This window comes from Anguilla rostrata, chromosome 2, assembly GCF_018555375.3.
Source record: "Anguilla rostrata isolate EN2019 chromosome 2, ASM1855537v3, whole genome shotgun sequence".
Lineage (NCBI taxonomy): Eukaryota > Metazoa > Chordata > Actinopteri > Anguilliformes > Anguillidae > Anguilla > Anguilla rostrata.
This window is the reverse complement of record NC_057934.1, coordinates 59,062,907-59,076,713: the sequence shown is the minus strand read 5'-3', so window position 1 is coordinate 59,076,713 and position 13,807 is coordinate 59,062,907. Positions and strand designations below refer to the sequence as shown.

General features: G+C 46.8%; 1 protein-coding gene across 1 annotated transcript in view; it reads right to left on the bottom strand.

Annotated features, from left to right (window-relative positions):
• The window catches only part of zgc:136908 (Transitional endoplasmic reticulum ATPase), a 19,758-nt gene extending 7,163 nt beyond the window's left edge, over window positions 1–12,595 (bottom strand). Inside the window, exons 1-11 of the mRNA XM_064323480.1 lie at window positions 12,436–12,595; window positions 8,666–8,777; window positions 7,497–7,669; window positions 6,573–6,715; window positions 5,589–5,719; window positions 4,891–5,022; window positions 4,321–4,423; window positions 3,516–3,649; window positions 1,811–1,946; window positions 1,168–1,280; window positions 761–925 (exon numbers count right to left, since the gene is read on the bottom strand). Coding sequence (XP_064179550.1) covers window positions 761–925; window positions 1,168–1,280; window positions 1,811–1,946; window positions 3,516–3,649; window positions 4,321–4,423; window positions 4,891–5,022; window positions 5,589–5,719; window positions 6,573–6,715; window positions 7,497–7,669; window positions 8,666–8,777; window positions 12,436–12,458 — 1,365 coding nt within the window. The 5' untranslated portion in view covers window positions 12,459–12,595. The remainder of the gene's footprint in view (window positions 1–760; window positions 926–1,167; window positions 1,281–1,810; window positions 1,947–3,515; window positions 3,650–4,320; window positions 4,424–4,890; window positions 5,023–5,588; window positions 5,720–6,572; window positions 6,716–7,496; window positions 7,670–8,665; window positions 8,778–12,435) is intronic.
• Window positions 12,596–13,807: the final 1,212 nt, after the last annotated feature.

Genomic DNA, 13,807 nt, shown 5'->3' with positions numbered 1-13,807 from the left:
CTTACACTTACATTACACTTTGGCGTCTTTCTGTTCGCAAGATTTTGCCAAACTGGCTGCTTGCTTGCAGATACCAAGAATACACCAGACTGACCAAAGCATTGGGACAAGTATTGTTTAAGGGTTCCTTTATCTAGATTTTTCCAAACTCTGCAGACCAGCCAGAACTTAAACAACCACACAAGCTACACCTACCACACAGCTCTTAATCTGCAAGGCCACACCCACAAACCAGCCCTCAACCAACCAGGCTCCACCCACCATACAGCCCCAAAACAATCACCTAGACTCCACCCACCATGCACATATTATGGACACATTTACCACATCTTTCCTCCTGTAAATGTCATCAGAGAATGAATACCATTAAAAACCTCTGTTAAATCCTTATCATAACAGTACCTACTGGAATTCAGTATTGACCCACAGGTAAAGTGTGAGCAAATATTGTACTTAAAGTAGATTTTCAATGTACCTGCATTTTCTGATGATTTGCTCCATGAATCTTCAGTCACTAATGTTAATTATTGGCATTATATAATATAATATAATATAAATATTATGTAAAATCTGTGTGTACGGTAAGCTCTCTTTCACTTGACAGTGTGTTGGAAATTGATCTTATTTTGATATTGTAAATTACTCCTCGATAGATTTCTGGAGGGAGGCTGATACTTCTGCTGGGTGTATTGAACATATACCCCACCCCCCACCCCCCAACAACAACCCAGAAGGAGTTCGCGACGGGAGTGTGGCTGACCCGGAAGTCGTCCATGGTGACGGCGAGGGAGTTGAGGAGGTCGGCGTCTATGGTCTCGTCCTCCAGGTCGATGAGCGTCATCTTCTTCCGGATGGCCTGCAGCGCGGCCTCGGAACACAGCGCGGCCATGTCCGCCCCCACGTGCCCGTGCGTCTCCTTGGCGATCTGTGAGACGGACAGGGCATTGACACACTTTCCTCTGTGGCGAGGCCGGTGACCTGCCTGCACACCTGCCACACCTGTTCCACAACTTAAGACTGACGCTGAAAACGCGGACAGTACAAATTTATGTTTCTCCGTTCATTTCTTTTGTCCCCTTTAACTCTCCTTTGTTCTCCGTTCCTCTTCCCCTCCCCACATCTCCTCTCATCTCTGTGTTCTCTCTCTCTCCTCCCCTGCTCTCATACCATTTCCAGGTCCACGTCGTCAGCCAGTTTCATGTTCTTGGTGTGAATTTGCACAATCTCAAGCCGCCCTGTGGAGTCTGGAATTCCAATGTCAATCTCCCGATCAAACCGCCCTGTACAGACAGACAGGCAGACAGACAGACAGACAGACAGACAGACAAACAGACAAACAGGCAGAGAGACCGGCAGGCAGGTCGACAGACAGACAGACAGACAGACCCTTGATATTACTGTTATTACCTCGCTCACCACTGAAAAATCTGTGTTACAGTTCGTGTATGTTTAGCATGCATATTTTGGCAGTATCTTCTGCTGAATTTACCATTACTTCTGTCCTCTCTCAACTACAAAAGGTTCTGGTTGTCAACAGGAGTTTCTAGTGATTTACTGTATATCAGTACAGAATATTCAGTCACACAGTCAGTACTGTACTTTCTCACATACCTTAATGACTTTTCAGAGGACATATAAAGCCAAGATGTTTTGGCTTTCAATGTTAGGAACTCAAAATGAATGATATGGTGGATGTATAGAATCCTTCATGTTAGCATCTCTCTCTCTGTCACTCTTTCTTATTCTCTCTCTCTCACTCTGTCACTCTCTCTCTCTCTCTATCCCTCCCTCCCACAGAGTTCCCTCTGACCAAAGCGGCGCAGGGCGGGGTCCACGCTGTTGGGCCGGTTGGTTGCTGCCATGACGACCACATGGGCACGCTGCTTCAGGCCGTCCATGAGGGTGAGGAGCTGCGATACGATTCGCCGCTCCACCTCCCCGTGAGTCTGAGAGAGAGAGAGAGAGAACGCACACAAACGAGCCTGAACAACTGATTCAAGAGAGGGTAGCACTGACACCACACAGCACAGACACCACCACCCCACCACACGACACAGACACCACCACACCACCACACAGCACAGACACCACCACACCACCACACAGCACAGACACCACCACACCACCACACCACCACACAGCAGACACCAGCACACCACCACAAGACACAGACACCACCACACCACCACACAGCACAGACACCAACACACCACCACAAGACACAGACACCACCACACCACCATGCTACACAGATACCACCACACCACCACATAACACAGACACCACCACATAGCACAGACACCACTATATAACACAGACACCACCACGCAACACTAGCTGACGTTATACAACATCTACTGACAGCAAGTAGCACACACCAGTTGTACAGAGACATAGACAAGCATTGTCACCATGTACTCCCACCACAAACCGACACTACTCACCTACTGATAGAAAAGAACATACAATGACACTATAAAACATTTACTGACACCACGGAAACCACACAGACACCATAAAGTACAGTGTATGTACTCACCCAACCGAATACAATGACACAATAAATTGGCATAAAATATCTACTGACACCCACAAACACACAAGGAGACTGAAGAGATTTTTTGAAACCATGGAACACCATCCTTACATCCTTATTAACCAGTGGGACTCAGTCTCCAGTCCTGGATTCAATCAAGGGTTGCAGTGCCTGCAGGTTTTTGGGCATTTCATTCGGCTACATTAATATTAATATTAATACACTTCATTTTCGTTATTGATTGGCTACAGAGTGAAAAACCTTGATTCCATGGCTCAGTATTTACAGACTCCCCAGACTACACTAAGACTGTAGAGGCTGCATAGTCGCACCACGGAGTCATGGAGTTCTGACTCAGCAAAACCAGGCCCCGTTTTAGGCAAAAGAGCAGTCACCTAGGGTGCTATTCGTCTGGGGGGGGGGGGGGTGCTGAGATCCATGCATTTCATCCATGATAGTCAGGGGCACCCTGCCATCAGTCCCCCACCACACACACACACACACACGTCCACAGTTCACAGTCTTGCCTAAGGCAACAGAAAAGCTAGAGCTGTGCTTGGCGGAATACACACCATCACCGTAGAAACACATGCTGCCGCAACAGGGGTGCATGTGAACCTGACAATACAAACACAGCCACTATGGCTTGGGGGCGTCAAACTCAAGTGCTGGAGTGGTTTCCTTCTGCTCAGCAGCAAAGCAGGCCCTGGAAACAAGACGTGTGGACTTCTCACCCCGTCAGTGACTCTTAAGTGTCAGTCCCTTGTAATCAATCGCATAGTAAGTGCTGAGACAAACCAGACACCAGCAGATACTGCGGCCATCTTGGACTGGAGTCAGACACTCCAGCAAGGAAGGAATGCACTGCCTCCACAAAACTGACACTGGCACTCCAGAAGCAATGTACGGAGTCTTCAGAACGTGCACAGACACAGAACACAGTCTCTTCCTCCTCCACCCTTGTCCTCCTCTTTCTCACCTTCTCCCTCTTGGGCGCAATGGCGTCCAGCTCATCGATGAAGATGATGGCTGGGGCATTTTTCTCCCCCTCCTCGAAGGCTTTGCGCAAGTTACTCTCCGACTCTCCTGCCAGCTTGCTCATTATTTCTGGCCCTGGGGGCAACAACGAGTGCAACAAAAAGGACATACATCTGAGTGATATGAGAGGGCAACATTGAGTGTGACACACAGGAAACAGGCAGCCTGAGTGATATGAGAGGACAACATTGAATGTGACACACTGGAAACAGGCAGCCTGAGTGATATGAGAGGACAGCATTGAATGTGACACACTGGAAACAGGCAGCCTGAGTGATATGAGAGGACAACATTGAATGTGACACACTGGCAACAGGCAGCCTGAGTGATATGAGAGGACAGCATTGAATGTGACACACTGGAAACAGGCAGCCTGAGTGATATGAGAGGGCAACATTGAGTGTGACACACAGGAAACAGGCAGCCTGAGTGATATGAGAGGACAACATTGAGTGTGACACACAGGAAACAGGCAGCCTGAGTGATATGAGAGGGCAACATTGAGTGTGACACACAGGAAACAGGCAGCCTGAGTGATATGAGAGGGCAACATTGAGTGTGACACACAGGAAACAGGCAGCCTGAGTGATATGAGAGGACAGCATTGAGTGTGACACACAGGAAACAGGCAGCCTGAGTGATATGAGAGGGCAACATTGAGTGTGACACATAGGAAACTCATAACCTGAGTGATATGAGAGAAAACCTGTGGCAGCCCCGCCCCCATCATAGGGAAACTATCTCACCATTGATGAGGAAAAAGAAGGCTCCGGTCTCGTTAGCCACGGCCCGAGCCACCAGGGTCTTCCCCGTTCCCGGTGGACCATACAGCAGAATCCCCCGTGGAGGCTGAGTGGGCAGTGGGGAGAAGGATTGGAGGCAGATTTTCCATACATGGCAACCTTACACTAGAGCGAGTTTCATGTGGCTGGATTCAACTAGGCAGGAGATGTTTCTACAAGGCAAGGACTTCAGAATATATGGTACACAATTCTCTACACAACATAGGTCAATCAATACCTAATTAAATTAGCTTGACTGAATGAATAAGTAATTTAATGGACAACTCTTGTCTGATTAATTGACTGACTGGCTGTTTAACTGAATTGTTGATTTGACTGATTGATTCATGCATTCATTAGAAGATGAGAGCGTTAGAATATTTGATGGATGAGAACAGGTACCTCATCACACATGGACCTAACCGTCTACAGAGGGATCTGGTTGGTTGAATAAATGATGACTGATTGGACAATTGAGCTTTTTTTTTTTTTTCAATTTATTGACTAACTTTGATTGGTTGGTTTGTGGCTCACCTTCACTCCGATGGCTTTGAAGAGCCCTGGGTGGCGAAGTGGCAGCTCCACCATCTCCTTAATCTGGGCCAGCTGTTTGCGGCATCCGCCGATGTCATCATAGCCAATGTCATTCAGGCTCTCCTCCTCATCCTTGCGTGGAATACGGCACAGACCAATGACCCAGTCACTTTCCTCTCCACATGAAAACACTGGCCTTTACTCAATTAACATTCATCTGTGGTTTTGACTTACAAGCAAACACAAGCACCGCTCTTTTTATTCGCAAACAAAGTTGAGCCAGTTCTTTGCAGTGACCACTGAACTCAAGTTGTGCTTGTGAAGAAAATAAATCTTTCTTTTAATTGCATGTCATGGATAAATGACTGATTGAATCCCAGCCTTTCCAGAATGCATTAAAATGACCAAATAATCTAAACAAATTATTCACTTCTAGATACTTACTATATCTCAATTCACACAGCAGTGGAAATAATGTTTATTTTATATTGCAATGTTTATCTCATTACTGCACACAAATTCAGCCAGAATAATGTCAGCAAAGCCCAAAGCTTTGTAACAGAATCCTAAGAAGAATGAGTTCATTGTTACAGCTACACAGCTATAGATAGCAATAATCAGTAGTTAAGAATAATATCATTCAAAATTTAAACCCCCCCCCCCCTCCCAGACCCCCCACCTCCTCCCAGACCCCCCACCTCTCTTTTGATGGGTTCCCCCTCACAGTGGATGATGGTGTCAGGGGCGACGATGCAGTGGGGGATGGGGTCTGTCTCCACGATCTTAAACTCCACTGCCCTCATGCCCCCTCTCACCAGGAAGATGTCCCCTGCAGACAGATCATTCGCCCCAGGTGGGCGCCAGAGAGCAGTCAGTCATCATCTCACTGGTAGAAGATCCATTCATACCCACACGTGAAATGCAGACCTTGGCCAAACACATATTATAAAAAATACTCTCTTTGGATGCTGGAAAAAATATTGAAACCATTCCAGCAGATCTCTGACACATTTTCAGTGAAACATGTAACTAACCAAAACGTACATTTATATAAAAGACATCCCTTTCTGAATATTGGTGAAATTGTATTATTATTGATGGATTGTTTTTTAAATTGTCAATAATCTGACGACTGAAGACTCACCTTTTCAGGCTGCACCTCTCCCCATCCCTCCCTACCTCCCTGTAGTCTCTAATTGACTATGTAAGCTTAGGTTTGTAGCTAGATAAGCTATTTATCTTAGTTTATTTTAGTTATTGCACTCATGTCTACTTAATTATTGCTTGTATTATTTGTATAGGCTGCTTTGTTGCTGCTTTTGTTTGTATTGATCAGATTATCCTACAGGGTCCAAGTTAAACTACGCGGTCGCTCCCTGCACTTGGAACTGTACTTCCCTCTAGGGTTTTCAACACTTGTTCCTGTTTATGGTTATACACTTTGTTGTACGTCGCTCTGGATAAGACCGTCTGCCAAATGCCTATAATGTAATGTAGTCTGTAGTAATTCAAAATAACTTTTCTGGAATCTAAAGGGTTAGAATATTTAAAATGATTTCACCAAGGTCTGGTGAATATCTGTATATGATGTCACACCACGCATCATTAAGATAAAAACTGTGAGCATCAGCATTGCCACCCCGAAAATGCTTAGGTGCATGTTAGAAAGGTGGAGCTCCTACCCTTATGCACAGGGCGGTACGCCTCTAGGAAGTAGGGTTTGAGGAAGACCTCAAACAGGTTCCCTGTGAGCCCTTGGATCGTGTCGTCTATGGGCAGGACGTGGATGCGTTTGCCATACTTAACGTCCGGGCAGGCCTGGATGCTGGGGACACACAGAGGAGTGAGAAACAATGCCCGCGCAACTCTCAACCTCACTTGATGACCTAGTGATGTCATCTAAATGTCACACTCACACTCCAGGCACCTGATGACAACGCCCGGTGCATGTTCTCCATGTTGTCCTATGACAGCTCTCTGTTACCCCTCTGACTAATATATAATGACATCACACCATATCTGCCTTCCTCACACCCTGATGACATTGCCCTGTACCTGACCTTTTTGTTACCTGATGACACCATGTTTTAAGCTGCCAAATGACATCACACTGTACCGACTCTAAATGGCACTAGATGACATCACCCTGTTTTCTCATGTTCATGACGATATGATCCTGTAACTGTCCTGTCCAGTATCTAATGACATCACTGTAACTGTCCTCTCCAGTACCTGTGGACATCACCGTAACTGTCCTTTCCACTGCCTGGTGACATCACTGTACCTGTCTCCCTCAGTACCTGATGACATCACCGTACCTGTCCCCCTCAATACCTGGTGACATCACTGTACCTGTCCCCCTCAGTACCTGGTGACATCACTGTACCTGTGCCCCTCAGTACCTGATGACATCACTGTACCTGTGCCCCTCAGTACCTGATGACATCACTGTATCTGTGCCCCTCAGTACCTGGTGACATCACTGTACCTGTGCCCCTCAGTACCTGATGACATCACTGTACCTGTGCCCCTCAGTACCTGATGACATCACTGTGCCTGTGCCCCTCAGTACCTGATGACATCACTGTGCCTGTGCCCCTCAGTACCTGATGACGTCGCCGAGGCGAACGCGCAGGTTGTTGCGCGTGACGCGGTTCATGCGCACGCGCTCCTCTGCGCAGGTTTCGTCCGTCAGCACGATGCAGACGGTCTGCCGCCGCTTCCGCCCCCGCAGCACCACGGTGTCGCCGCGGAACAGCTGAAGCACCTCCATCTTCACCTGGAGGAGGAGGAGGAGGTGGAAGGAAGAGACAAACTGACCAGTGAAACACAATGAAAAAACCCTTTCCAGAAATGGACTCAGATATACTGAAATAAAATTAATAGAATATCGTAGAATATAGAATATTGTAGAACATAGTCCTGAAGCTGCAGGGTATGCTGATCTTTGATGTCACTGTTAATTGGTCAATTAGGTAGCTGATCACAAAATGAACTCACTCCACTCTGATTCTTGCATCGGAAATGGTTGCTGATTTTTAGGTCAGAGCAAATGTCTGAACTAGAGTTTTACACCTGTGGTCTAGAGCATTAGCGGGCAGTTTAATAAAGAACAGTCCATTGAAAACTTCACGGAGAGGGACAACGTTATGGTTGCCATTTCCTATGTTCGCAGTTGCATGGATTCCAGAGAGAAGTGGGAAGAAGAAGGTTGAAGAGTGTTTCATGTGTAAGTCCGCTTGCAGATGAAAGCTCCGTATCCATCTGTTTTGTCGGTGATTTTAAGTCTGTGTTGTCAATATTTGTTGAGGATCTGGTGAGACTTCCTCGGTCTGGAATATTGCACAGTGTTTGGGAAAGGAGGATATTCCACAGTTGAAAATATAATTTAAAGGAAAGAAGGTTGCAGTAATTTTCAAATTGAAGATGGGAGAATTTTCTTGGGCAGAGCAGTGGGTTCAGTGAGGAAGACTAACTGTATTGATCAATAGTACAGCACAGTGTGAGATTTTTTATTCAATAAATATCATTTTTTGCTTGAGTTTTTCCATGATGTTGTGTGATGTGTGTGTAAGAATGAGGGAATTTATTGGTGTTGTGAGTATTGTGAACGTTGTGAATGTAACGTGTGCTTACCTGAGCCAGGTAAAACCCAGCACTAACCTGAGACAGATAACATACTCACCTGTGACAAGTAACCCAACACTCACCAGACAGGTAACCCAATACGCACCTGAGCGAGATAACACGCCTGAGAGAGCGAACGCACGCTCACCTGAGACAGACACACAATGCTGTTGTCCTCATTCAGAGCCTCGTCCACGACGAGCCGGTTTGGGCGTTGCTTCTGTTTCAAAATGGCGGTGGAGTAGTCCTCCCCCTTCGGGCTGCTCAGAGGAACACAGGTAAGGCCTAATTTCTCTGTATTAGGGAAATAAGTCTGGCATGCAGTCTTATGCTGTTTAGCGCATATGTACAAATGCAGTTACAGGTGTTTTCAGTCCAACGTATTCCAAATATAGCTATGCAACCCATGCTGTGGAATTGAATTCTGACCTCATCTGACTCCATGACAAGGAATCCCACAGAATGTTGTGGAAACGGGCATAGCATCACCAAGCGGTGGGGGGGGGGGGGGGGGTTCATTTGGCAAAGCAACCCCTCAGCTCATACTTTTCATGCCAAGTGTGTTAATCTGCGCTCTCCAGAATTTACGCAACAAGACAAGCGTACAAATACAAATGGGCATTCCAATTTACGATAAGGGATGGAAACTAATTAATGATAAAGTAGCACTACAAATGCATACAAATAACAGGAAAGGTCAGCTTTCAGACAAACTGAAAACTGAATTTAAAATAGGCATTCTACTGTTACTACAGATTTTGGAGTGTCTGTGTATGCGTGTGTGTGTGTGTGTGTGTGTGTGTGTGTGTGTGTGTGTGTGTGTGTGTGTGTGTGTGTGTGTGTTGTGTGTGTGTGTGTGTGTGTGTGTGTGTGGTGGTGAGTGGTGTGTGTGTGTGTGTGTGTGTGGTGTGTGTGTGAGTGTGTGTGTGTGTGTGTGTGTGTGTGTGTGGTTGTGTGTGTGTGTGTGTGTGTGTGTGTGTGTGTGTGTGTGTGTGTGTGTGTGTGTGTGTGTGTGTGTGTGTGTGTGTGTGTGTGTGTGTGTGTGTGTGTGTGAGTGTGTGAGTGTGTGTGTGTGTGTGTGTGTGTGTGTGTGTGTGTGAGTGTGTGTGTGTGAGTGTGTGAGTGTGTGTGTGTGTGTGTGTGTGTGTTCCCAGTCCAAAGGCTGTGAGTCACAGAACACACGGCCGCCCTTTAGGGAACCTCATTATCTGCCACCGTCTCCGTCTGTATTCAGCACACGCAGCTGAATACTCACTGTACAGAGCAGTGACCCCCTACTAATACTCTACTACTCACTGTACAGAGCAGTGACCCCCTACTAATACTCTACTACTCACTGTACAGAGCAGTGACCCCCTACTAATACTCTACTACTCCCTGTACAGAGCAGTGACCCCTACTAATACTCTACTATCACTGTACAGAGCAGTGGCCCCTACTAATACTCTACTACTCACTGTACAGAGCAGTGACCCCTACTAATATTCTACTACTCACTGTACAGAGCAGTGACCCCTACTAATATTCTACTACTCACTGTACAGAGCAGTGACCCCTACTAATACTCTACTACTCACTGTACAGAGCAGTGACCCCCTACTAATACTCTACTACTCACTGTACAGAGCAGTGACCCCCTACTAATACTCTACTACTCACTGTACAGAGCAGTGACCCCCTACTAATACTCTACTACTCACTGTACAGAGCAGTGACCCCCTACTAATACTCTACTACCACTGTACAGAGTAGTGACCCCCTACTAATACTCTACTACTCACTGTACAGAGCAGTGACCCCCTACTAATACTCTACTACTCCCTGTACAGAGCAGTGACCCCCTACTAATACTCTACTATTCACTGTACAGAGCAGTGGCCCCCTACTAATACTCTACTACTCACTGTACAGAGCAGTGGCCCCCTACTAATACTCTACTACTCACTGTACAGAGCAGTGACCCTCTACTAATACTCTACTACTCACTGTACAGAGCAGTGACCCCCTACTAATACTCTACTACTCACTGTACAGAGCAGTGACCCCTACTAATACTCTACTACTCACTGTACAGAGCAGTGACCCGCTACTAATACTCTACTACTCACTGTACAGAGCAGTGGCCCCCTACTAATACTCTACTACTCACTGTACAGAGCAGTGACCCCCTACTAATACTCTACTACTCACTGTACAGAGCAGTGACCCCCTACTAATACTCTACTACTCACTGTACAGAGCAGTGACCCCCTACTAATACTCTACTATTCACTGTACAGAGCAGTGACCCCTACTAATACTCTACTACTCACTGTACAGAGCAGTGACCCCTACTAATACTCTACTATTCACTGTACAGAGCAGTGACCCCCTACTAATACTCTACTACTCACTGTACAGAGCAGTGACCCCCTACTAATACTCTACTATTCACTGTACAGAGCAGTGACCCCCTACTAATACTCTACTATTCACTGTACAGAGCAGTGACCCCCTACTAATACTCTACTACTCACTGTACAGAGCAGTGACCCCCTACTAATACTCTACTACTCACTGTACAGAGCAGTGACCCCCTACTAATACTCTACTACTCACTGTACAGAGTAGTGACCCTTACTAATACTCCACTAATACTCTACTACTCACTCTACAGAGCAGTGACCCCCTACTTATACTCTACTACTCTCTCATACATGCACACTACTATGCATACAAAGACACATAGTACACAACAGTAAACTCACTATTCATACACTCACATGCACACACAAATACACACACACACACTCACTGACATGTACACATGCACATGTGCATAGATGCAAGTATGCTGACTCACTCTCACACTCACAAACACACACACATGAACACACAAATACACACACACACACACACGCACACACGCACACACACAGCCCAGCTCCTGTTACCCAATGTGACCAGGAGAGTCTGTATTTAGAACGCAGTACAGCTCTGTTTACCCCAAAGATAGACCGAGGACCTCACAGCCATAAATTCAACAGGCAGTTCCATTCCCTCAAAACTCTTTCTCTCTCTTTCTGTTGTGTGTTTTTGTATTTACTGTAACACTTTGTGCGTGTATACGTGTGCGTGTGTATGTAAGATATTGAATGCTCTAAACCGTAGTACAGGCCTTGCTCTCTCTCTCTCTCTCTCTCTCACTCTCTCTCAATTTCAAAGTGTTTTATTGCCATGGCAAATAGAGTTGTGTGTGTATTTTTAAAAAATGAACGAATTGTGCAACTGTCACTCTGATCTCTCTCTCACTCTCTCTCTCTCTCTCTCTCTCTCTCTCAAATGGTCCCTGTGTTGGTCTCAGCTCATGTAACTGACAATGCCTGCCCAGCTCCCAACCCCAGCGCCCATTCCAGCTTCCAGAACCTGCCGTCCGGAGCAGAATGGCGGTATGGCGGAATGAAATGCCAGGACAACAGCAGCAGCGCAACACCGCCACTCCCCACGACACTGACACACACGAATACACACATATACACACTCTCACTGGTCACAAAAAAACACACACAACACACATACAACACGCTAACGCAGACACACACACACATGCAAACAAACAAACAAACACACACACACAGACACACACAAAACACACATATACATACTCTCACTGGTCACAAAAAAACACACACAACACACATACAACACGCTAACGCAGACACACACACACATGCAAACAAACAAACAAACAAACACACACAGACACACACAAAACACAAATGCACGCTAACACACACAAACACATGCACACGCAACGCAAGTTAACTCACACATACACACAAACAAATAAACAAACACACACACAGACACACACAAAACACACATGCACGCTAACACACACAAACACAGACATACATACACACACGGAGCTGTACTCACTCTGTTCCCCCGGAGGCCGGCATCCTCAGGCTGGGTCTGGGGGCTGAAGGCTGGGTAAAGGGCTGCTGGGTAACTCGCGCTCTGATGGTCGGGTGAAAGTGACCGTGTTCAGGACGGCTGGATGCCCCCTCTCTGCCAGCTGACAGCCGACCCCATGCCTGGCTGGGGATCGCCCCCACCCCCCCGTCGCTCTCCCCCACGCCCCCCTCCTCTCTTCTGCCCTGGAGCCCATCCCAGCACAGATACAGTATCATACCCCTGTCCCCTCTCTGTTTCTATCACACACAAACAAGCGCACGCACAAAAACACACACACACAGGCACACACACGCCCACACAGGCACGCACACACACACACACACTCACACACACACACACACACACTCACTCAAGTTCACTTTTGCAAATGGAACTTTCCGGTAGTACAATAAAAGCCTGAAGACTGGTCTGCATTGTAAAGTTGTGTGGCGGTAAAGGACACACAGGAATAAACGCATGCACACACACACACACACGCACACACGCATGCACACACACACACACAGCGGACTCCACCTACAGGAATATCCTTATGCAACAAAAACACATTTTTCACACATGAAGATCCATTTATGATCTGTCCATCTGTCCATTAGTGCTAATGCAGTTCTGTGATCAAAACCTGAGGTTTTGAACTCCAGCCAAGCGTCTACCTGGTGCACAGGACAAATGAGACCTAGGTACCTCATTAGTAACCCCTCGATAAAATGGCGGCATGAGCTCCAATCACTGCTGAACTCATGGCAGGTCCCATCCACCCTGAAGATCCATATGGCAGCCATTTTCAGCATGCATTCAGAGACGTACTGACAACATACCGTCAGTTACAGTGAAAAACCAGCAAGGTATATCACGCTCAGTGAAGTGAACTCAAGTGACGGACAACTCCAGCGCGGACCCTTGCCAAGTGCCACCTGTTGTTTGTACCCTCGGGCAAGCAAAGCAAGCAAGATACTTCCGTCTGAATGTATTCAGTATGTATCCAGCTGTATGAATTCACAGCAAATAAACCCCCCCCCCCCCCAAGATGTGAATGTGAAGATTCCTTCACGGCGGTGCAGCACAGCGGGTAGAGAAACGGGCTCGTCTCCCAGGAAGTGATGGGTTTGGCTCCTGTGCACGGCCACCACTGCTGCCCTCTCTGACACGGTGCATCATTTGCGCAACTTCGGTAAATAAACTGCGACCCGAGACAGGCCTTCATCCGAAACTCCCACGGTTAAGAACAAGGCAATTTTAGGTCAAAGGCTACGGATAGCAACAACCATGTACTGCATAGGCACAGCTACCAGGCCTAGTGTGGTAAGGTGCCAATGTCCACAAGTGAAATAGG